The 26,632-nt window shown below is 41.9% G+C and overlaps 1 protein-coding gene and 1 long non-coding RNA gene across 2 annotated transcripts in view; both read right to left on the bottom strand.

Moving 5' to 3' along the window:
* Positions 1-26,382, bottom strand: part of LOC112264159 (C-Jun-amino-terminal kinase-interacting protein 1) — a 144,495-nt gene extending 118,113 nt beyond the window's left edge. Inside the window, exon 1 of the mRNA XM_042330731.1 lies at positions 25,572-26,382. Coding sequence (XP_042186665.1) covers positions 25,572-25,627 — 56 coding nt within the window. The 5' untranslated portion in view covers positions 25,628-26,382. The remainder of the gene's footprint in view (positions 1-25,571) is intronic.
* Positions 13,936-17,973, bottom strand: LOC121847835. The gene is made up of 3 exons (XR_006084701.1): positions 17,543-17,973; positions 16,380-16,439; positions 13,936-14,771 (listed from the first exon to the last, which is right to left on the bottom strand). It is a non-coding gene; the product is annotated as an uncharacterized LOC121847835 (long non-coding RNA).
* Positions 26,383-26,632: the final 250 nt, after the last annotated feature.

Raw genomic sequence — 26,632 nt, forward strand, 5'->3', positions numbered from 1 at the left:
AGAAAACTCGCTAACAAAAAGGAGGTTTTTGGATATAAAGAGACTTCATGGAACAAAAGGAACATTTATTGAGTAAATGAATGTCTTCTGATTAACACTGTCGTGTCTTTACTATCATTAAATTGAAGACATAGTTTTATCAAACATTCCCTGTAATTAGTATAACGCGATCAAAGTAATTAATCGTGTAACTGTAATTAACTAGGAAATAAGGGCACCAAGGAAAGTATTCAGATTACAAAGTTATAATTTCCCAATATAACCTTTCAGATATTTTCATATCTGATCAATAGTCTTTCGATTAATGATTTAGTTATTTTACTTCACGTTAGTCTCATACCAAACGTCATAAATTGTTGGTTATCTGCACGAATCCAGTCTTGACTGTGAGTCATCCATACATCAATTGTCTTAAATCATTTATTTATTACTAACTAAGTAATTCACAGAAATGCATAAACAAACAGTAAATACAGTGCCTTGCGAAAGTATTCGGCCCCCTTGAACTTTGCGACCTTTTGCCACATTTCGTGCTTCAAACAAAGATATAAAACTGTATTTTTTTGTGAAGAATCAACAACAAGTGGGACACAATCATGAAGTGGAACGACATTTATTGGATATTTCAAACTTTTGAAAAAAATCAAAAACTGAAAAATTGGGCGTGCAAAATTATTCAGCCCCTTTACTTTCAGTGCAGCAAACTCTCTCCAGAAGTTCAGTGAGGATCTCTGAATGATCCAATGTTGACCTAAATGACTAATGATGATAAATACAATCCACCTGTGTGTAATCAAGTCTCTGTATAAATGCACCTGCACTGTGATAGTCTCAGAGGTCCGTTAAAAGCGCAGAGAGCATCATGAAGAACAAGGAACACACCAGGCAGGTCCGAGATACTGTTATGAAGAAGTTTAAAGCCGGATTTCGATACAAAAAGACTTCCCAAGCTTTAAACATCCCAAGGAGCACTGTGCAAGCGATAATATTGAAATGGAAGGAGTATCAGACCACTGCAAATCTACCAAGACCTGGCCGTCCCTCTAAACTTTCAGCTCATACAAGGAGAAGACTGATCAGAGATGCAGCCAAGAGGCCCATGATCACTCTGGATGAACTGCAGAGATCTACAGCTGAGGTGGGAGACTCTGTCCATAGGACAACAATCAGTCGTATATTGCACAAATCTGGCCTTTATGGAAGAGTGGCAAGAAGAAAGCCATTTCTTAAAGATATCCATAAAAAGTGTTGTTTAAAGTTTGCCACAAGCCACCTGGGAGACACACCAAACATGTGGAAGAAGGTGCTCTGGTCAGATGAAACCAAAATTGAACTTTTTGGCAACAATGCAAAACGTTATGTTTGGCGTAAAAGCAACACAGCTCATCACCCTGAACACACCATCCCCACTGTCAAACATGGTGGTGGCAGCATCATGGTTTGGGCCTGCTTTTCTTCAGCAGGGACAGGGAAGATGGTTAAAATTGATGGGAAGATGGATGGAGCCAAATACAGGACCATTCTGGAAGAAAACCTGATGGAGTCTGCAAAAGACCTGAGACTGGGACGGAGATTTGTCTTCCAACAAGACAATGATCCAAAACATAAAGCAAAATCTACAATGGAATGGTTCAAAAATAAACATATCCAGGTGTTAGAATGGCCAAGTCAAAGTCCAGACCTGAATCCAATCGAGAATCTGTGGAAAGAACTGAAAACTGCTGTTCACAAATGCTCTCCATCCAACCTCACTGAGCTCGAGCTGTTTTGCAAGGAGGAATGGGAAAAAATTTCAGTCTCTCGATGTGCAAAACTGATAGAGACATACCCCAAGCGACTTACAGCTGTAATCGCAGCAAAAGGTGGCGCTACAAAGTATTAACTTAAGGGGGCTGAATAATTTTGCACGCCCAATTTTTCAGTTTTTGATTTGTTAAAAAATTTGAAATATCCAATAAATGTTGTTCCACTTCATGATTGTGTCCCACTTGTTGTTGATTCTTCACAAAAAATACAGTTTTATATCTTTATGTTTGAAGCCTGAAATGTGGCAAAAGGTCGCAAAGTTCAAGGTGGCCGAATACTTTCGCAAGGCACTGTATGGTTACAAGAAATTATAGAATGTGCCCTAGTGGGCTAAACTGGCATCGCGGCTTGTTTGACAAAAGGGGAGTGGGGGGTCGACTGAGAAGTCACTACAGAGTTAATAATTATAAATATTTAAATGATAATCCTTACACACGAACGCTCACTCAGTTTTGAACAATTGCAATCAATATATATATATGTCCACTCAGTGTGTCGTCTTGATCGCTGGTGAAAAGTTAATTTCTTTTGCAGAATTGTCCATCTCTCTCCCTCTCTCTCTCAGTTGTGGTTAGAGAGGATTGTTCAGAGTGACATTCGTTATAGGATGGATGTTTCGGCGGTTGTCGTTCTTCGCGTTCAATGATGCCAAATTCCTAGCTGCAGACTAGTAATTAGTATCAAAGACTTGTTCTTATTCTGTCGGTATCGATAGTCTAAGAGTTTTAACCACGTGGTATGGTTAAAAGATTCAGCAAAGGTCTGCAACCTTTTGTCCCCCTCCTACTGGAGAAAAAAATGGTCTCTTGATCATTTCTCGAGGTGGGTTTTTATTCAGAATGGCAGAAGAGGGCTGTCTCAGGATGTCTGGTCCTAACTGGGCTCAGGGGCGGTCCTCTGATTTAGTTCAAATCAAAAGGGAATTGTATTTTTCTTCATTTAACAGTCCACAGTCATATTCCACCATTATTCAAACAGTATCATCCTCACTCATTCATCTTATACAACAATTAGATGTAAACCTCATATCTGAGGCTATTATATAAACAGCGTTATGATAATGTGGCCACACCGTCTCTCTTGAGCTTGTGACAAACGCATCAGTTCGTAGCTGGATTCTTCACCAATCTTTTACACTTTCTCTGGAAAATGACATTTGTTCGTACCTCACGTTCTGTGAGGTGGAAGGATTTCCTTTGTCTCCATTAAACTACTCTCTATAACTGTGTGTCCATGAGGCAGGGTCTTCCTTAGGAATTTACGACCTCACTGCCCACAGCAGTCTGGTTGTAGAAGCAGAGAGCGAGATGTACTCAAAGAGGGCAACATCATGACAACACCATATGAAGATCATCAAGGGTAAGGGATTAATTTTCTATCTATTTCTGAGTTTTGTAACGCTTCTGCTTGGCTGGTTACTGTTTGTAATCATTTGTCAACTGGGCTATGTTCTGGGCTAGGTATGCTTTCGCCGAAAAGCATTTTATAATCTATAATCTATAAGCATCTATAATCTTTAAAACAATATTTTGTTTTCTGAATTTTTATAATTAACATTTCTGTAATTGAATTTGGCGCTCTGCAAAATCACTGGATGTTGGCCAGATGGGACGCTAGCGTCCCACATACCCTAGAGAGGTTAAAGTGGCAAGGGATATATGTATTACATCAAGATGGCAAGATGCAGTAGATGGTATAGAGAACAGTATATACATATGAGATGATCAATGTAGGGCATGTAAACATTATATGAAGTGGCATTGTTTAAAGTGGCTAGTGATACATTTTTCATCCATTTTTACATTATTACAGTGGCTGGAGTTGAGTCAGTATGTTGGCAGCAGCCACTCAATGTTAGTGGTGGCTGTTTAACAGTCTGATGGCCTTGAGATAGAAGCTGTTTTTCAGTCTCTCGGTCCCTGCTATGATGCACCTGTACTGACCTCGCCTTCTGGATGATAGCGGGGTGAACAGTCAATGGCTCGGGTGGTTGTTGTCCTTGATGATCTTTATGGCCGTCCTGTGACATCGGGTGGTGTAGGTGTTCTGGAGGGCAGGTAGTTTGCCTCCGGTGATGCGTTGTGCAGACCTCACTACCCTCTGGAGAACCTTACGGCTGTGGGCGGAGCAGTTGCCATACCAGGCGTGATACAGCCCGACAGGATGCTCTCGATTGTGCATCTGTAAAAGTTTGTGAGTGCTTTTGGTGACAAGCCGAATTTCTTCAGCCTCCTGAGGTTGAAGAGGCACTGCTGCGCCTTCTTCACGATGCTGTCTGTGTGGGTGGACCAATTCAGTTTGTCTGTGATGTGTACGCCGAGGAACTTAAAACTTACTACCCTCTCCACTACTGTCCTGTCGATGTGGATAGGGGGGCGCTTCCTCTGCTATTTCCTAAAGTACACAATGATCTCCTTTGTTTTGTTGATGTTGAGTGTGAGGTTATTTTCCTGACACCACACTCCAAGAACCCTCACCTCCTACCTGTAGGCTGTCTCGTCGTTGTTGGTAATCAAGCCTACCACTCTAGTGTCGTCTGCAAACTTGATGATTGAGTGGGTGGGTCAAGGGTGTCAGGTAGGGTGGAGGTGATATGGTCCTTGACTAGCCTCTCAAAGCACTTCATGATGACGGAAGTGAGTGCTACGGGGTGGTAGTCGTTTAGCTCAGTTACCTTAGCTTTCTTGGGAACAGGAACAATGGTGGCCCTCTTGAAGCATGTGGGAATGGCAGACTGGGATAAGGATTGATTGATTGAATATGTCCGTAAACACACCAGCCAGCTGGTCTGCGCTGGGGATGCCGTCTGGGCCTGCAGCCTTGCGAGGGTTAACATGTTTAAATGTTGCATTGAAGGAGAGTCCGCAGGTTTTGGTAGCATGTCTGTGGCACTGTATTGTCCTCAAAGTGAGCAAAGAAGTTGTTAAGTTTGTCTGGGAGCAAGACATCCTGGTCTGCGAAGGGGCTGGTTTTCTTTTTGTAATCCATGATTGACTGTAGACCCTGCCACATACCTCTTGTGTCTGAGCCGTTGAATTGTGACTCTACTTTGTCTCTATACTGACGCTTAGCTTGTTTGATTGCCCTGCGGAGGGAATAGCTACACTGTTTGTATTCGGTCATGTTTCTGGTCACCTTGCCCTGATTAAAAGCAGTGTTTCGCACTTTCAGTTTCATGCGAATGCTGCCATCAATCCACGGTTTCTGGTTGAGGCTATGGGTTCCCCTACAGGAACTCCACCCCCCCCCCGTTCAGCTGAAACGGTGGCGCAGGGAATGCAAAAACATTCTTAGAAATATTTAACCTCCACACATTAACAAGTCCAATACCTCAAATGAAAGATAAACACCTTGTTCATCTACGCAGCATGTCAGATTTTTAGAATGTTTTACGGCGAAAACACAACATATATTTATGTTAGACCACCACCAAACCAAAGAAAAAACGTAGCCATTTTTTCCAGCAAAAGATAAAATGACGAAAGCAGAATTTAAAAAAATCAATCACTAACCTCTTGAAAATCGTCATCAGATGACAGTCATATGACATGTTACACAGTACATTTATGTTTTGTTCGATAATATGCATTTTATATCCATAAATCTCGGTTTACATTGACGCCATGTTCAGAAAATTCTCCAAAATATCCGGAGGAATTATAGAAAGCTACGCCAGATAACAGAAATACTAATCATAAACTTTGACTAAAGATACATGTTCTACATACAATTAAAAAGATACACTGGTTCTTAATGCAATGTGTCACTTTTTTTTTTACGTTACGGAAAAAGCCTAATATTGCAATAATCTGAGACGGCGCACAGACGTAACTATATTTATCCGCCATGTTGGAGTCAACAGAAATACAAAATTACAACATAAATATTCCCTTACCTTTGATGATCTTTCATCAGAATGTAGTGCAAGGAGTCCTAGTTCAACAATAAATCGTTTTGTTTCATAATGTTCAATTCTAGTGTCCAAGTAGCAGCATTTGCTACCCCTTTCAGCTCAAATGCCCAAAAAATGACTTCTGGTCCAGGATAACTTTGCATCAAAACTTCCAAATGACAAATTACAGGTCGACGAAACTGGTCAAACTAAGTGCAGAATCAATCTTCAGGATGTTATAATCATACAGATCCAATAGCATTCCAACCGGATCATTCGTTTTCATCTGGGGCTGATTGGAACAGCCGAAGCACTCAAACGCAAACGCGCCTCAACAAAATGGAAATCTTTTGCGACACCTACTACTTTCCTTCCCATTAGGTCAAAGTTCACAGCAAATGCTCCATTACACTTTCTACTGAATGAGGACATCTAGTGGAAGACGTAGGAAGTGTTTCCAGATCCATAACTTGTTGGGAAGGGAGGGGGCGATGACGTCAAAGTTGCCCCAACTTTCAGGATTTCAAAACTAGTTTGGAAGATTGCCTACCTGTGAGTTCTGTTATACTCACAGACATAATTCAAACGGTTTTAGAAACTTCAGAGTGTTTTCTATCCAATATTAATAATAATATGCATATATTAGCAATTTAGGACAGATTTTGATGCAGTTCACTATGGGCAAGCAATTAATCCAAAGGGGAAATACTGCCCCCTATCTCTAGGTCGCAATTGTAAATGACAACTTGTTCTCAACTTGCCTACCTGGTTAAATAAAGGTGAAATAAAAAATAAAAAATAAAAAAATGTTTTAATAGTACTTGTGGGTACGACATCGCCCATGCACTTGCTAAAAAACTCGCTCACTGAATCAGCGTATTCGTCAATGTTGTTGTTTGACGCAATGCGGAACAAATCCCAGTCCATGTGATCGAAGCAATCTTGAAACGTGGAATCAGATTGGTTGGACCAGCGTTGAACAGACATACACTGGACTTGGACTTCTGAGAAGATTAACTCGTGATTTATCCAATCGCCTGGTTGATTGATTCATTGATTTGACTACTTGTGATCCGGGACAGAGATTCATACCACAGCAGGAGTACAATCTTTTTTTTGTTTGTACTGTATGTTTTGCTTCTGTTCACATTATTTTTAATAATGGGAGCGAGGGAGCTTCCTGTTTTAGTTTCTGTCTATAGGCTGGGAGCAACAAAATGGAGTCGTGGTCAGCTTTTCCGAAAGGGGAGGGCGGGGGAGGACCTTATATGTGTTGCGGAAGTTAGAATAACAACGATCCAGGGTTTTACCAGCCCTGGATGCACAATTGATATGCCGATAGAATTTAGGGAGTCTTGTTTTCAGATTAGCCTTGTTAAAAATCCCCAGTTACAATTAATGTAGCCTCAGGATATGTCGTTTCCAGTTTACATAGAGTCAAATGAAGTTCGTTCAGGGCCATTGGATGTGTCTGCTTGGGGGGGAATATATGCGGCTGTGATTTATAATCAAAGAGAATTGTCTTGGTAGATAATGTGGTCGACATTTGATTGCGAGGAATTCTAAGTCAGGTGAACAGAATGACTTGAGTTTGTTGTTATGATCACACCATGTCTCGTTAATCATAAGGCATATCCCCCCACCCTTCTGCTTACCAGAAAGATGCTTGTTTCTGTCGGCGCGATGCGTGAAGAAACCGACTCCTATAGCGTGTCTCGAGTGAGCCATGTTTCCGTGAAGGAAAGAACGTTACAGTCTCTTATGTCTCTCTGGAATGTTACTCTTTCTCGGATTTCATCTACCTTGTCAAGAGACTGGACATTGGCGAGTAGTATGCTCGGGAGTGGAGAGCGATATGCCCGTCTCTGGAGCCTGACCAGAAGACCACTTCATCTGCCCCTTTTACGGCGTCATTGTTTTGGTTTGCCGGCTGGGATCCGATCCATTGTCCTGGGTGGCGGGCAAAACAGAGGATCCCCTTCGGGAAAGTCATATTCCTGGTCGTAATGATGGTGAGTTGACATTGCTCTTATATCCAATAGTTCCTCCCGACTGTATGTAATAAAACCTAAGATTACCTGGGGTACCAATGTAAGAAATAACATAGCAAAAAAAATAAAATAAAAATAAATACTGCATAGTTTCCTAGGAACGCGAAGCGAGGCGGTCATCTCTGTCGGCGCCGGAAGTTTTGGGATTTAGTGAGTGTTTTGTTCCAAATACAATGCTTTTATATTTAGTAATATTTAGGGTTTAGTGAGTGTGTTGTTCCAAATACAATGCTTTTAGATTTAGAAATATTTAGGGCTAACTTATTCCTTGACACCCACTCTGAAACTATCTGCAGCTCTTTGTTGAGAGTTGCAGTCATTTCATTCGCTGTAGTAGCTGACTTGTATAATGTTCAGTCATCCACATACATAGGCACTCTGGCTTTACTCAAAGTCAGTGTTATATCGTTAGTAAAAATTGAAAAAGCAAAGGGCCTAAACAGGTACCCTGGGGAATTCCTGGTACTAACTTAATTATATTTGAGAGGCTTCCATTAAAGAACACCCTCTGTGTTCTGTTAGACAATTAACCTCTACGAGCAATCCCGTATCCGGGAGCGTAATCATAGCCTCAAGCGCATTACCATAACGCAACTTTTCCTATTCATGAAAATCGCAAATGAAATGAAATAAATATATTCAAATACAAGCTTAGCCTTTTGTTAACAACACTGTCATCTCAGATTTTCAAAATATGCGTTACAGCCAACGCTAGACAAGCATTTGTGTAAGTTTATCATGGCATAATGCTATGCTAGGCTCTGCTGGCAGCAGGCAACATTTTCACAAAAATAGGAATAGCAACCAAATTAAATCATTTACCTTCGAAGAACTTCAGATGCTTTCACTCAGGAGACTCCCAGTTAGATAGCAAATGTTCCTTCTTTCCAAAATAATATTTTTGTAGTCGAAAAACGTCCCGTTTGTTCATCAGTTTTGGCTGAGAAATCGACCGAAAAATACTTAAACTACAAAGCATTAGCATAATGCAACTTTTTCTATTCATGAAAATCGCAAATGAAATGAAATAAATATATTCAAACACAAGCTTAGCCTTTTGTTAACAACAACGTCATCTCAGATTTTCAAAATATGCGTTACAGCCAACGCTAGACAAGCATTTGTGTACGTTTATCATGGCATAATGCTATGCTAGGCTCTGCTGGCAGCAGGCAACATTTTCACAAAAATAAGAAAAGCAACCAAATTAAATCATTTACCTTTGAAGAACTTCAGATGCTTTCACTCAGGAGACTCCCAGTTAGATAGCAAATGTTCCTTTTTCCAAAAATAATATTTTTGGGGGCGAAAAACGTCCCGTTTGTTCATCCTGCTTGTCTGAGAAATTAACCGAAAAATACTTCAACTATAACGCCGAACTTTTTTCAAAATTTGCTCCATAATATCGACAGAAACACGGCAAACATTGTTTAGGATCCATCCTCAAGGTGTTTTTGTCATATGTATTCGATAATATATCCGTCGAGGCAGTTGGTTTCTCATAAGAAACGATTGGAAAAATGGCTACCTCAGTATTTTACGCAAGGTTTTCTCCGGGAGACACCATGCAACCACTCGCCCTATATGGTCTCTTACAGCCATTCTCCAATGGAAATGCCTAAAAAGACGTCACAATGCTGTAGACACCTTGGGGAAAACGTGGAAAACGTAAGCTGACTCCTAGCTCCTTCACAGCCATATAAGGAGTCATTGGCATGAGGCGGTTTCAAAAAATGCGTCACTTCCTGATTTGATTTTTATCTGGGTTTCGCCTGTAACATCAGTTCTGTGGCACTCACAGACAATATCTTTGCAGTTTTGGAAACGGCAGAGTGTTTTCTTTCCAAAGCTGTCAATTATATGCATAGTCAAGCTTCTTTTTGTGACAAAATATCTTGTTTAAAACGGGAACGTTTTTCATTCAAAAATTCAAATAGCGCCCCCTATATCCAACTGGTTAACTCTTTATCCACATTATAGCAGGGGGTGAAAAGCAATAACACATACATTTTTCCAGCAGCAGACTATGATCAATAATGTCAAAGCTGCACTGAAGTCTAACAAGATCGCCCCCACAATCGTCAGTTATTATCCTGTAATTTTCCATCAAGATTGTCAGACCTTGATAGACAACAATCATTTTTTCACCTCTTCCACACTGACTTTACGGAATTCAAAAGTACAATTCTTATCTTTCATAATTTGGGCCAATATACTTGGATGTATAGTGTCAGCATTTCACATCCCTAAGTCATCCCTAAGTTTTCTTATCTTGCCAATGAAAAAGTAATTAAAGTAGTTGGCAATAGCAGTGGGCTTTGTGATGAATGAGCCATCTGATTCAATGAATGAAGGAGCCGAGTTGTTTTTTTCCTCCCAAAATTTCAATTAAGGTGCTTCAAAGCTTTTTACTGTCATTCTTTTCTCATTTATCTTTGTTTCATTCATTCATTTTTATTTAGTTTAGTCACATGATTTCATAATTTGCAGTACGTTTGCCAATCAGTTGGGCTGCCAGACTTAACTGCCATCCCTTTTGCCTCATCTATACCAATTTTCAATTCCTCATCAATCCAAGGGGATTCAACAGTTTTACAGTCATTTTCGTAATGGGTGCATGCTTATTAGTAACTGGAATAAGAAGTTTCATAAATGCGTCAAGTGCAGTCTCTCCTCATTACACACCACAGACCAACAAATATTATTTACATCATCAACATATGAATCACTACAAAACTTACTGTATGACCTCTTATACACTACATTAGGCCCAGCATTTGTAACTTTGGTTTTCCTAGATATGGCTATTATATTGTGATCACTACATCCTATGGATTTGGATACTGCTTTAAAGCAATTTTCTAATGCTGCAGTAAAGATGTGATCAATACATGTTGATGATTTAATTCCTGTGCTGTTTGTAACTACCCTGGTAGGTTGACTGACAACCTGATCCAGGTTGCAGACACTGGTTACAGTTTGACATGTTTTCTTGAGTGGGCAGCTAGATGATAGCCAGTCAATATTTAAATCTCCCAGAAAATCTACTCTGTTGATATCACAGACATTATCAAGCATTTCACACATATTATCCAGATACTGACTGTTAGAACTTGGTGGTCTATAGCAGCTTCACACAAGAATGGGCTTTAGGTGAGGCAGATGAACAGTATTTATCATTAGATCGTCACATACAAAGCCCTCCACAACTTGACACCCACATACCTCTCTTACCCAGTCTATGCCCCCTCCTGCTCTCTCCGCATCTTTCTCTTCTGGTCTCCTTGTTTCCCTCCCTTCAGCTGCTCTGCACCCAGATACCGGAAAGCACTCCCTCGACACATGCAACATGCAGACACAGTCATCTCATTCAAAATGTTAACTTTCACTGCTATGAGGATGACACACAGCTGTACATTTCAATGAAACATGGTGAAGCCTCAAAATTGCCCTCGCTGGAAGCCTGTGTTTCAGACATAAGGAAGTGGATGGCTGCAAACGTTCTACTTTTAAACTCGGACAAAACAGTGATGCTTGTTCTAGGTCCCAAGATCTTCTGTTGAATCTGATAATTAATCTTGATGGTTGTACAGTCGTCTCAAATAAATCTGTGAAGGACCTCGGCGTTACTCTGGACCCTGATCTCTCTTTTGATGAACATATCAAGATTGTTTCAAGGGCAGATTTATTCCATCTGTGTAACATTGCAAAAATCAGAATCACTTCTAGGTTAGACTACTGCAATGCTCTACTTTCTGGCTACCTGGATAAAGCACTAAATAAACTTCAGTTAGTGCTAAATACGGCTGCTAGAATCCCGACTAGAACCAAAAAAATGGATCATATTACTCCAGTGCTAGCCTCCCTACACTGGCTTCCTGTTAAGGCAAGGGCTGATTTCAAGGTTTTACTGCTAACCTACAAAGCATTACATGGGCTTGCTCCTACCTACTTTCCGATTTGGTCCTGCCGTACATACCTACACGTATGCTACAGTCACAAGACACAGGCCTCCTATTGTTCCTAGAATTTCTAAGCAAACAGCTGGAGGCAGGGCTTTCTCCTATAGAGCTCAATTTTTATGGAATGATCTGCCTACCCATGTGAGAGATGCAGACGCAGTCTCAACCTTTAAGTCTTTATTGAAGACTCATCCCTTCAGTAGGTCCTATGATTGAATGTAATCTGGCCCAGGAGTGGGAAGGTGAACGGAAAGGCACTGGAGCAATGAACAGCCCTTGCTGTCTCTGCCCAGCCGGTTCCCCTCTCTCCACTGGGATTTTCTGCCTCTAACCCTATTACAGGGGCTGAGTCACTGGCTTACTGGTGCTCTTCCATGCCGTCCCTAGGTGGGGTTTGTCACTTGAGTGGGTTGAGTCACTGACGTGGTCTTCCTGTCTGGGTTGGCACTCCTCCTCCCCCCTCCTGGGTTGTCCCGGGATGGTAAGTTGGTGGTTGAAGATATCCCTCTAGTGGTGTGGGGGCTATGCTTTGGCAAAGTGGGTGGGGTTATATCCTGCCTGATTGGCCCTGTCCGGGGGTATCATCGGATGGGGCCACAGTGTCTCTTGACCCCTCCTGTCTCGGCTTCCAGTATTTATGCTGCGGCAGTTTGTGTGTCGGGGAACTAGGGTCAGTCTGTTATATCTGGAGTATTTCTCCTGTCTTATCCAGTGTCCTGTGTGAATTTAAGTATGCTCTCTCTAATTCCCTCTTATTTTCTTTCTTTCTTTCTCTCTCTCTCTCTCGGAGGACCTGAGCCATAGGACCATGCCTCAAGACTACCTGACATGATGACTCCTTCTTGTCCCCAGTCCACCTGGCCGTGCCGCTGCTCCAGTTGCAACTGTTCTGCCTGCGGCTATGGAACCCTGACCTGTTCACTGTCATTACTATTATTTGACCATGCTGGTCATTTATGAACATTTGAACATCTTGGCCATGTTCTATTATAATCTCCACCGGGCACAGCCAGAAAAGGACTGGCCACACCTTCATAGCCTGGTTCCTCTCTAAGTTTCTTCCTAGGTTTTTGCCTTTCTAGGGAGTTTTTCCTAGCCACCGTGCTTCTACACCTGCATTGCTTGCTGTTTGGGGTTTTAGGCTGGGTTTCTGTACAGCACTTTGATATACCAGCTGATGTAAGAAGGGCTATATACAGTGCCTTGCGAAAGTATTCGGCCCCCTTGAACTTTGCGACCTTTTGCCACATTTCAGGCTTCAAACATAAAGATATAAAACTGTATTTTTTTGTGAAGAATCAACAACAAGTGGGACACAATCATGAAGTGGAACGACATTTATTGGATATTTCAAACTTTTTTAACAAATCAAAAACTGAAAAATTGGGCGTGCAAAATTATTCAGCCCCTTTACTTTCAGTGCAGCAAAGTTCAAGGGGGCCGAATACTTTCGCAAGGCACTGTAAATACATTTGATTTGAATATCCTAAAAAAACACTTCTTCAAGGATGCCTATTCTGTAACATCGATAGATTTAGGCCACTACATGAGACATTTGCTTCCGTTTAAGAAAAGTTTTCAACAGAATCGGCAGAATGAACACATCCCTGTTCACACGCAAACACAGCTCACTTTCATAGCAACCACATATAAACAGCATTACCACTTTGCTAGTTGTATAATCCTCTTCTCTTCTTTTCCCTTCGCTTGTGGACTTCAGTGCAATAACACATCAGCTGTCTGTGACCAGGCAAAAAAAATGTTCCAAGCCAAACCTTCAGAACCTCTACATACAGCCTACATCGGTGTCACCATATTAGCTAACATCATAGTCAACATTGCTACTAGAACTAACATGTTTGTAAACCCGCTACAATCATGCAGTACAGTGTACAGTCAAGCAATACATTTATAAAACCAAAAGCTTACCTTGACTTGGAAACGTTCCAGTGTTGGATAGCCATTGCCAGCTAGCTAATATAGCATCCCTCTGTTTGAGCCTGGTGTTTGAGTAGGCTAAACTAGCGATCTGCATTCACTAGCTAAGTAAGTGAAAGTGAAAATAATACAACGAAATATAGCTTGCTCTCTCTCTTGCTGCTTCATTTTTCAAGGAATTAATTTGTTCAAAACTGCAACTATTGTCTTTCTCTCTCTTTGAGTCAACTACTCACCACATTTTATACATTGCAGTGCTAGCTATCTGTAACTCGTGCTTTCAGTACTAGATCCATTCTCGGATCCTTTGATTGGGTGGACAGCTTGTCAGTTGATGCTGCAAGAGCTCTGATAGGTTGGACATCGCCCTCCGGAAGTTGTTAAAATGACTGTGTATGTCCTTGGAAGGGGGTGAGAACCATGAGCCTCCTAGGTTTTGTATTGAAGTCAATGTAGCCAGAGGAGGACATAAACTAGCTGTCTCTCCAGCCACACAATGGTGCTATTGTACAGAGTGCTGTTTAGGCTAGTGTAGACTTTCATTGCAAAACAGTGTGTTTTAATAAATTATTTGGTGATGTGAATGTATTTACTATAGTTTTATCTAAAAAGCATAGCTTTTGTAATGTTTCACTATTTACATTTTAAGAAATTCCGTGAGGTCTTGCCGTTACTCCACTGAGGAGCCTCCACTGATGTACATATAACTAGGAATAAAAAATGGGTCAATGCAGATAACCAAATAGCTACCTAGACTAACTGTTTAACTAACTATTTAGCAGTCTTATGGCTTGGGAGTAGAAGCTGTTCAGGAGCCTTTGGGTCCCAGACTTTGTGCTGCGGTACCACTTGCTGTGCGGTAAGTGAAAGAACAGTCTATGACTTAAATGGCTGGAGTCTTTGATCATTTTGAAGGCCATCCTCTGACACCAACTGGTATAGAGGTGACTGGGTGACTGGGTCCCAGTCCAAGGTATGAACTGAGCCGTGCACAGTACCCTATGCCGAGAAGTTGCCATACCAAGCGGTGATGCAGCCAGTCAAAATGCTCTCAATGGTGCAGCTGGAACTCAAGCCAGTAGCACACAGTTGCTGTTCCTGATGACTTGTTAACTCCTTCCCCTGTGCGTGTGTGTGTGAGAGAGAGAGAATCAGTTTTGTTTCTGCTATTCAATGTGCCATCATTATGCAGTTTTACATATTCAAAAACTTGGTCAAGTTTAATTTTCTTCTTCAAAACATTTTCTTCATAACAATTATCAGATTATCTTGAACCATCATCATAACATGGCCTGTGCATTGTTACACAATTAAACCCTCACATTATTATTATTTTCAAGTTAATCATTTTTACTGATATAAGTCTTTACAGTATGAGTAGAATAAATTTGCTTGTAACAAACAAACAAAAAAAACAACCTGCTCCTCTCTACCTAACTTTCCCTCACAGTCCTGGTAGTTTGCCTGCTTAGCCTAAATTGTCCCTCACCCATCATCTTCCTACCATTCCCAACCAATCAAAGAATTTGAATTTGTTGTCAGCTGTTGCTGAATTGAAATTGCAGGCGGGGGGGGTTATGTGCTGTGTAGAACTTGAACAATACGATTCCAAGTCATTCAGATTACCACAATCATATAAACATCCTCAAATAGAAGCAGCTGTGTCTGTGTGTGTGGTGGGGACCTTTATGTGGTCTTTTTAGACGATTTAGTGACCAACAGTTTTTTACATGGTCTGTCATTTCCCCGGATTTAGCGATCAATAGTTTTTACATGGTCCTTCGAGATGATGGATTCTGATCTTCTATATTTGAGATGTTGAAGTACCCATAATAAAAGTTGTTTCCACGCCGCAGGATACAGAAGAGTTATCCTGCATCCCTAAGACATATGAGATGCCTGTCACCACCCACCTCTGCGCCAACCACCACACAAAGCCATCATTCACCTGAGGAAGATGAGTTGCGAGGCTACACACATCTCTCATCTAAGAGACTACCACCCCTGCTCCAAACCTCCTCAGTTGGGAGCTTATGAAGGAATATGAGTACCTGCATCACATGCAGCGGAAGATCTGCCCTGCTTATATCTCAGTCCCCGTCCTTAGTTGTTAGGCAGTGGTCTATCCCACCAGGTTTAAGGCCTACTGCTTTACTAGGCCCCAAGTTCATTGTACGAGGCTCGTAGTCTCCAGACATAGTTAGCCACAGCTCTGAGGACGTTTTATTGTCGCCAATAACACGAATGTCAATGTTGTGCATGCATCAACATTTAAGTTGCAGAGGAGTTTTATTCATTTTTACATGCTGTGTAATAATAGAACCACAACAATAAGATTCCAAAGTTATTCGGATTAACACAATCATATAAACACTCTCGAATCGGAGCACATGTGTGTGTGTGTGTGTGTGTGTGTGTGTGTGTGTGTGTGGTGGTGACTATCAAGACTATCATGTTCTAACCGGGCAGAACCTAGCTAATCAGTTATAAAGTATACAGCGGGTGAGGGCATTCACAGCCAACCATGGGTGAGGGCATACCAGCCAAACGTTTTTACGTGGTACTTCAATACAGAGAGAGATTGAACCGACAGTAATCATGGAATGTATTGACTAGGAAACAACATATTAATAAGGAAGGGAGCGTAACAAATTTCTCAGCTAGCTAGTAAGCACACCTAAATGGAGCAAAAAACAGAAAGAATTAACAGATAATATTACAATTTCTTACCTCCACACCGATTGGAAAAGAGTGATTTGTCCTGCCAAAGCATCAATTGCCATGTTTGTCCTGAAAGAAAACAGGTTGAAAAAGATGATTTCAAATCAAATTAAAATAAAATGTTATTTGTCACATGCAACTTACTTTGAAATGCTTACTTACAAGCCCTTAACCAACAATGCAGTTCAAGAAATGGAGTTAAGAAAATATTTACTAAATAAGCTAAAGTGAAAAAAGTAACACAAGAAAATTACATAAAAATGTGCGAGGGTAGAGGCTAGTCGAGATCATTTGTAAAGTGACTATGCATAGATAATAAAGAGCGAATAGCACCATTGTAAAAACAAAGGGGATCAACATAAATAGTCCGAGTAGCCATTTCATTAATTGTTCAGCAGTCTTATGGCTTGGGGGTAGAAGCTGTTAAGAAGCCTTTTGGTGCTAGACTTGGTGCTCTGGTACCGCTTGCCATGCAGTAGCAGAGAGAACAGTCTATGACTTAGGTAACTGGACTCTTTGAGAATCTTTGGGGCCTTCTTCTGACACCGCCTAATATATATTGGACCTTCCTCTGACACCACCAAGTATATATTGGACCTTCCTCTGACACCGCCTAGTATATGTCAGGAAGCTTGGCTCCAGTGATGTACTTGGCCGTATGCACTACCCTCTGCAGCGCCTTATGGTCAGATGCCAAGAGGTTGCCATACCAGGCGTTGATGCAATCGGTCAGGACGCATCACCGCTGCACAGCTGTAGAACATTTTGAGGATCTGGAGAGATTGTTGTCCTGGCACCGCACTTCCAGGTCTCTGACCTCCTCCCTATAGGCTGTCTCATCGTTGTCGATGAGACAATCATGAGACAGCCTATTTGCAACATTTCTCATTAGAGTGTTAGCCAGATCAGCAAATCAAGATTTTAAAACTGAGCAATTCTTCCTAATTGACGCATTCCTGAATTAACTAGTAAGTTCAACTTTGGTTGTTCATCTAAAGAACTGATGAGATCGCATTCTAGCTGTTGGATTGTCCAAATTTTGCTAGTTAGCTAGCTTGGTTAGAGGGCTGAGGTCGAAAGCACACACTCGGCGTTGCATGCCCCAATAGTTACATTTAAATCTACTGAACTTTTTAAAATAATTTGTTTAATAAATAAAAGTTAACACTCACATTTCATGAAGTTGTTCTTTCTTCTTCTAGCTAGAAGGTGTTCTCCCAAAAAGGACACAGCCATGATGTCATCACTCTGCTTGTCAAATGACACAAATATTACCCTAATGAATGGAGACAATACATCAACAGGAAGGATTATTTTTTGTATTCTGTAAGCACCTAAAACAGATCCACAATCACTTTTTGAATGTGCAAATGCACATTCCACAGTTGTAAATGTTAGGGATTTCTGAACAGTTGCTCACAAATCTTTCTACAGTTGTTCAAATTGTAGATTTATTTGTGAGCTATGTGGAGTGCTCATTATCCTCACCAGGGTCTTGACCTGACTGCAGTTTGGCGTTGTAACAGACGGCCACTGGTATGTTGGAGAAGTGTGCTCTTCACGGATGAATCCCGGTTTCAACTGATGGCAGACAGTGTGTATGGTGTTGTGTGGGCGAGTGGTTTGCTGATGTCAACAGCATCCCAGAGTCGCCTCTTCACTGTTGAGGTTGAGACTGGTGTTTTTCGGGTACTATTTAATGAAGCTGCCAGTTGAGGACTTGTGGGGCATCTGTCTCTCAAGCTAGACACTCTAATGTACTTGTCCTCTTGCTCAGTTGTGCACCGGGGCCTCCCACTCCTCTTTCTATTCTGGTTAGAGCCAGTTTGCGCTGTTTTGTGAAGGGAGTACTACACAGCTTTGTACAAGATCTTCAGTTTCTTGCCAATTTCTCGCATGGAATAGCATTAATTTCTCAGAATAAGAATGGACTGATGGATTTCAGAAGAAAGGTCTTTGTTTCTGGCCATTTTGAGCCTGTAATTGAACCCACAAATGCTGATGCTCCAGATACTCAACTAGTCTAAAGAAGGACAGTTGTATTGCTCTTTAATCAGGACAACAGTTTTCAGCTATGCTAACATAATTGCAAAATGGTTTTCTAATGATCAATTAGCCTTTTAAAATGATGAACTTGGATTAGCTAGCACAACGTGCCATTGGAACACAGGAGTAATGTGCGCTTATGTACTGTAGATATTCCATAAACAATCTGCCGTTTCCAGCTACAATAGTCATTTACAACATTAACCATGTCTACACTGTATTTCTTATCAATTTGATGTTATTTTAATGGACAAATGTTTTTTCTAAGTGACCCCAAACTTTTGAACGATAGTTGTATTTAGCCTCAGAAACAACGTTCATGAAATAGATAACTTGCTAGTGACAGATGACATTCAAATTCTGACTCACTTAGATAACACCTTTGATGATACAGTGGCAGCAATACTAGATTACAGCATCTACAGAAAATACAGAAATGCCCATGGGGGGCAGTGTTGTGGTCTATATTCAGAACCACATTCCTGTAAAGCTTACAGAGGATTGCATGTGAAATATTGCTGGCTACAGGTTCATCTGCCTCACCTAAAGAACATGATTGTGGGGTGCTGCTATAGACAACCAAGTGATAACAGTCAGCATCTGGATAATACGTATGAAATGCTTGATAATGTATGTGTTGCCACTCAAGAAAAAGCTTCAAAATAGTAATCATTGCCTGCAACCTAGTTCAGGTTAGCAGTCAACATACCAGGGTATTTACAAACAGCACATGAATTAAATCATCCCCATGTATTAATCACATCTTTACTAATGCTGCAGAAATCTGCTTTAAATCAGTATCCAAATCCAATTGGATGTAGTGATCACAATACAGTAGCCATATCTAGAAAAACATTGGCTTCAGAAACTGTCAGACATCACTCCATTCATACTGCTAGCTTCTGTTTACCCTGGACAAGAGCTATAATACGTAAATAGCTCTGATCCAGGGAGTTAGTGAGATGTGCATATGCCTGTCTGTGCACAAGCTCTTGTCCAGGGCATTGCTCTGGTCCAAGGTGTTGCTCTGGTCAAGGGTGTAGCTCAGATTCAGGGCGTGAGTGCACTGCGCATATACCCATCTGCACACTAGCTCTGGTCCAGAGTGTAGCTAATAGTTAGATAGCTCTCGTATGCACTAACTAGCTCTGGTCCAGGGTGTAGCTAGTAGCTAGCTATGGTCCACACTAGTTCTGGTCTAGCTCTGGCACTTACTCTGGTTATCGCATAGGTAGCTAGTTCTAATCCGCACTAGTTTGGGTCAAGGGCATAGCTCGTCACTAACTAGCTCGGATCCACGGCGTAACTAGAAGGAGTAGCTTGTAGCGTAGCTATTTCTTTGTAATTTCACCACCTGTGCTGTTAAATACACACACACACACACACACACACAGACACGTCTGCATAGAAAAGCATGTACGTAAACTCAGGCCAAAAAACACATGCGTGCAAACGAACACACACACACACACACACACACACACACACACACACACACACACACACACACACACACACACACACACACACACACACACACACACACACACACACACACACACACACACACACACACACACACACACACACACACACACACACACACACACACACACACACACACACACACACACAGCTATCAACACTCCCTGACTCAGCACATCAAGAGCCAGGCCAGAGATTTTCCTAAACAGTTATAGGAAAGAGGGGAAAAGTAACAAGAAGGACAAAATAATGGTGTTTGTGTATATTCTTCTTCAATGCAGAGCCCTACAGTATGAAGGACAAAATGTCCCAAATCAATGCACTGGATTAAAAACTATGTGCAACCAGAGGGAAAAAAATTCTCGAACACCTTTACTCCACACACAGAGACTCAAAGAAATCTCTCCCTAGCCCTCCATTTTACAAATCTGACCATAACTCTATCCTCCAAGATTCCTGCTTACAACCAAAAACGAAAGCAGGAAGTACCAGTGAATCACTCAATACGGAAGTGGTCAGATGAAGCGGATACTACACTACAGGACTGTTTTGCTAGCACAGACTGCAACATCACATCAGTCAATGGCTTCATCAATAAGTGCATTGACGACGTCGTCCCAACAGTGACCGTACGTACGTACGTACAGTGGGTCAAAAAAGTATTTAGTCAGCCACCAATTGTGCAAGTTCTCCCACTTAAAAAGATGAGAGAGGCCTGTAATTTTCATCATAGGTACACTTCAACAAAAATCCAGAAAATCACATTGTAGGATTTTTTATGAATTTATTTGCAAATTATGGTGGAAAAAAGTATTTGATCAATAACAAAAGTTTCTCAATACTTTGTTATATACCCTTTGTTGGCAATGACAGAGGTCAAACGTTTTCTGTAAGTCTTCACAAGGTTTTCACACACTGTTGCTGGTATTTTGGCCCATTCCTCCATGCAGATCTCCTCTAGAGCAGTGATGTTTTGGGGCTGTTGCTGGGCAACACGGACTTTCAACTTCCTCCAAAGATTGTCTATGGGGTTGAGATCTGAAGACTGGCTAGGCCATTCTAGGACCTTGAAATGCTTCTTACGAAGCCACTCCTTCGTTGCCCGGGCGGTGTGTTTGGGATCATTGCCATGCTGAAAGACCCAGCCACGTTTCATCTTCAATGCCCTTGCTGATGGAAGGAGGTTTTCACTCACAATCTCACGATACATGGCCCCATTCATTCTTTCCTTTACACGGATCAGTCGTCCTGGTCCCTTTGCAGAAAAACAGCCCCAAAGCATGATGTTTCCACCCCCATGCTTCACAGTAGGTATGGCGTTCTTTGGATGCAACTCAGCATTCTTTGTCCTCCAAACACGACGAGTTGAGTTTTTACCAAAAAGTTCTATTTTGGTTTCATCTGACCATATGACATTCTCCCAATCTTCTTCTGGATCATCCAAATGCTCTCTAGCAAACTTCAGACGGACCTGGACATGTACTGGCTTAAGCAGGGGGACACGTCTGGCACTGCAGGATTTGAGTCCCTGGCGGCGTAGTGTGTTACTGATGGTAGGCTTTGTTACTTTGGTCCCAGCTCTCTGCAGGTCATTCACTAGGTCCCCCCCATGTGGTTCTTGTGATCATTTTGACCCCACGGGGTGAGATCTTGCGTGGAGCCCCAGATCGAGGGAGATTATCAGTGGTCTTGTATATCTTCCATTTCCTAATAATTGCTCCCACAGTTGATTTCTTCAAACCAAGCTGCTTACCTGTTGTAGATTCAGTCTTCCCATCCTGGTGCAGGTCTACAATTTTGTTTATGGTGTCCTTTGACAGCTCTTTGGTCTTGGCCATAGTGGAGTTTGTAGTGTGACTGTTTGAGGTTGTGGACAGGTGTGTTTCATACTGATAACAAGTTCAAACAGGTGCCATTAATACAGGTAACGAGTAGAGGACAGAGGAGCCTCTTAAAGAAGAAGTTACAGGTCTGTGAGAGCCAGAAATCTTGCTTGTTTGTTGGTGACCAAATACTTATTTTCCACCATAATTTGCAAATAAATTCATTAAAAATCCTACAATGTGATTTTCTGGATTTTATTTCCCCTCATTTTGTATGTCATAGTTGAAGTGTACCTATGATGAAAATTACAGACCTCTCTCATCTTTTTAAGTGGGAGAACTTGCACAATTGGTGGCTGACTAAATACTTTTTTGCCCCACTGTACATACTCCAACCAGAAGACATGGATTAGAGGCAACAGCTGCACCGAGCTAAAGAGCTGCCACTTTCAAGGAATGGGACACTAATCCGAACGCTTATATGAAATCCCGCTATGCCCTTAAATAAACCATCTAACAGGCAAAGTGTCAATGCAGATATATATTGAATCCTACGACACTGATGCTCGTCGGATGTGGCAGGGTTTGAAAAATATTACATATTACAAAAGTAAACCCAGCCGCGAGCTGCCCAGTGACGCGAGCCTCCCAGACGAGCTCAATGCCTTTTATGCTCACTTCGAGGCAAGCAACACTGAATCATGCATAAGAGCACCAGCTGTTCCAGACGACTGTGTGATCAAGCCACAGGGCCTGATGGATTACTAGGATTTGTACTCAAAGCATGCATGGACCAACGGGCAAGTGTCTTCACTGACATTTTCAACCTCTCCCTGACCGAGTCTGTAATACATACATGTTTCAAAAAGGCCACCATTGTCCCTGTGCAGAAGAAACCGAAGGTGACCTTCCTAAATGACTACCAACCTGTAACAGTCACGTCGGAAGCCATGAATTGCTTTGATCAAGGTCAAGGCTCACAGGCTAGCTCTGCCACTAGAGATTCTGGGTTCGAGTCCAGGCTCTGGGAGATCGATGGGGCGGCATAACATTTTCCAAGCGTTGTCTGGTTAGGGGAGGGTTTGGCCGGCAGAGATGTCCTTGTCCAATTGCGCACTAGGGACTCTTTTGGCGGGCCGGGCGCAGTGCACACTGACACGGTCGCCAGGTGTACAGTGTTTCCTCAAACACATTGGTGTGGATGGCTTCCGGGTTACGTGTGCATTGTGTCAAGAAGCAGTGTGGATTGGTTTGGTTGTGTTTCGGAGGACATACGGCTCTCGAACTTCACCTCTCCCTAGTCTGTACGGGAGTTGCAGCTATGAGACAAGACACTAACTACCACGGAATTGGAGAGAAAAAACAACACCTGCCACGCTGATCCTCAACACTGGGGCCCCTCAGGGGTGCATGGTTAGTCCCGTTCTGTACTCCCGGGTTCAACCACAGTTGCGTGGCCAAGCACGACTCCAACACCATCATTAATATTTCTGACAACACAACAGTGATTTCTGACAACAATGAGACAGTCTATAGGGTCAGAGACCAGGTAGTGTGGTGCCAGGAGAACAACCTCTCTCAATGTGAGCAAGACAAAGGAGCTGATCGTGGACAATAGGAAAAGGAGTGCCGGACAGGCCCCATTAACATCGATGGGGCTGAAGTGAAGCTCGACGAGAGTTTCAAGTTACTTGTTGTCCACATCACCAACAAACTATCATCATCCAAACACACCAAGACAGTTGTGAAGAGGGCACAACAACACCTTTTCCCCCTCAGGAGACTGAAAAGATTTGTAAAGGGTCCCCAGATCTTCATAAAGTTCTACAGCTGCACCATCGAGAGCACCCTCACCGGTTGCATCATCGCCCGGTATGGCAACTCCTCGGCATCTGACAGTAAGGCGCTATAGAGGGTAGTACATATGGCCCAGTACATCACTGGGGCCAAGCTTCCTGACATCCAATACCTATATACAGAACGGTGTCAGAGGAAGGCCGCAAAAATTGTTATAGACTCCAGTCACCTAAGTCATAGACTGTTTTATCTGCTACTGCATGGCAAGCGGTACCGGAGCGCCAAGTCTAGGACCAAAAGACTCTTTTAACAGCTTCTACCTCCAAGTCATAAGACTGCTGAACAATTAATCAAATGCCCAGCCGGACTATTTACATTTTATTTTTGTATTTTTTATTTCACCTTTATTTAACCAGGTAGGCTAGTTGAGAACAAGTTTTCATTTACAGCTGCGACCTGGCCAATATAAAGCATAGCAGTGTGAACAGACAGCAACACAGAGTTACACATGGAGTAAACAATAAACAAGTCAATAACACAGTAGAATTCTTTTTTTAAAGAGTCTATATACATTGTGTGCAAAAGGCATGAGGAGGTAGGCGAATAATTACAATTTAGCAGATTAACAATGGAGTGATAAATGATCAGATGGTCATGTGCAGGTAGAGATACTGGTGTGCAAAAGAGCAGAAAAGTAAATAAATAAAAACAGTATGGGGATGAGGTAGGTAAATTGGGTGGGCTATTTACCGATGAACTATGTACAGCTGCAGCGATCGGTTAGCTGCTCAGATAGCAGATGTGTAAAGTTGGTGAGGGAGATAAAAGTCTTTGACCCCCCCCCTTACCCTATGTTTTTACAATGCTGCTACTTGCTGTTTATTATCTATGCATAGTCACTTTACAAAATGACCTCGACTAACCTGTACCCCTGCACATTGACTGATTACTGGTACCTCCTGCATATTGCCTTGTTGCTGTTATGTAATTTTCTTGTTACTTTTATACTTTTTTTTTACTCATCCCCCCCCCTGGTAAATTTTGTAAATCAAATCTAATCAAATTGTATTTGTCGCATACATATGTTTATCAGATGTTATTGCGGGTGTAGCAAAATGCTTTTTTCTTGAACTGCATTGTTGATTAAGGGCTTGTGACTAAGCATTTCACAGTTGTATTCGTCTCATGTGACAAATACCATTTATTTGGATTGATTTGATTTTAACACATCCTGACCAGTGAGGATAATTCTAATCAGGGCCAGCCACAACCAAACAGAATCAACCTCGAAATCAAACATTTTATCGAACACAAATTTGAGCAAAACTCCAATCTCTGTAAAACTCATAATAAACCATAACACAGTGAGAGAATCTGTTTACTGTGATTTATTGAATTACCCAATTACTGACATATATGGCTGTGAATCTTCCTTCATTTGCTGATTAAATTATCACATTTCTGGCTTCTCCATGTTAAGCATTAGACCCATGATTGAGTCATTAATAAGGCCACGTCTGCCTGACTCTCTCTCCTGCTAATTTACCTCTTCATCCCAAATCAGGCATATTAATAGGCTGCATTCAACATTACCGTTCATTCATGAATCTCGGCTGCTCACATTTGTTTTGCATAATAAGGACAGTGCCATCTAATGGGTCACCTTTTACATCCAACACCGTATGACAACAAACACAGAGTCAGCAAGTCTGTGCTTTCAACATACCAGCATCCTGGTGATATCATATTCTGTATTCTTCTCCCAAGAGTTACAGTATATGACGTGTCCAAATGATAAAAGCTGCTACATCTACCTCTAGTCCTCTACCTCCACTATCTCGCTGTCTTCTCTCTCTGCCTCTCTCCTATGCATCCTCTCTAATTCAAGGGCATCCCTGTCCTATGCTATAACACTGAGTGAAGCATAGCGAGCGACATATTTTCAGCAGTTACATACACACACACACACAAGGTCACCCAGTCCTCAACTAGATTTCTGCCAGTGTGGTAGACACCTAGGATAGGAAAGATAGATGCAGTGTTTCCCTACCATTTCTCCCACTGGTCTTCCATCCACCCTTTCTCTCTTTCCCCTCCGGAGTCCATGCTGCAAGTGAGGGCATCCACAGAGGAGAGAAGGAGAAGGAGAAAAGAGGGGGGGTGCTCAGCTGGGTCGATAGGATAGGCATACGATTCAAAGCCCTGCTCTGGTTATCCCTCCTTCCTCCTGTCGCCCTAAATGTTCCTGAGCCCAGAATGGGAATATAGGAGTATCGTCGTTAGCAGCGGCAGGAGCAGCCAGCGCAAAGTGCTATTAGGTAACCGACTCCTCTCTTCTCCTCTCCCACCGAGAGCCTTTTCTCGAATCATCAATGTTTACACTGTCCCGGATGTGCATCAGATGTACTATACGAGAGTAGAAAGAGAGAAATCATTGTAGGATGCTGTGGCTGGGCTGAGAAGAGACCTCTCCAAAACACAACCCTCTTCAATTATTCATGGAGCAGATTGATCATGCTCGGGTTTTTCTCATCCTCTCTTTCTCATTATCCTTCTCCCTTTCCTCTTTTCCTCCTCTCTCCCCTTTTCTCTAAACAAGATGGATGAAAGGAGACAGGGGGATCTGTTTCATCTCCAGAAGGCGGGGGGGGGGGAGTGTACACTCCATTAACCCTGACCTTCATGCCACCTTCATGCCTTCTACAAAACTGTGTGTATATATTGTTGAAATATTATATGTTGTGTGTAATATACCTGATCATTGATGTATTATTTTGGTTATTAATGTGCCTTAGTGTACCTTAGTATATGGCTCCCACTTTTGCCCACTTTTGCCCATTGCACTGTGGCAAGTACAGAATAAATGGAGGAAGTTAGGCCTTGTGTAGTAGGAGTCCTAGCTAGACGCAGGAGCAGCAAATTCTTTTGAAAATATAATTTCACATAATCTATGATCTATATTAATCAGAGAATACTTTTGTTTGGTTATTTAAAGAAAGATAAATCATTTTTTTTGCATCATATCCCTGGATCTCTGTGCTCTTTACATTTGGGGACTTTGTAGACTGTATGCATCAGAAACAACTCCGCTTCAGCTTGAGCAGTGACTAT

Source organism: Oncorhynchus tshawytscha, linkage group LG12 (assembly GCF_018296145.1).
Source record: "Oncorhynchus tshawytscha isolate Ot180627B linkage group LG12, Otsh_v2.0, whole genome shotgun sequence".
NCBI lineage: Eukaryota > Metazoa > Chordata > Actinopteri > Salmoniformes > Salmonidae > Oncorhynchus > Oncorhynchus tshawytscha.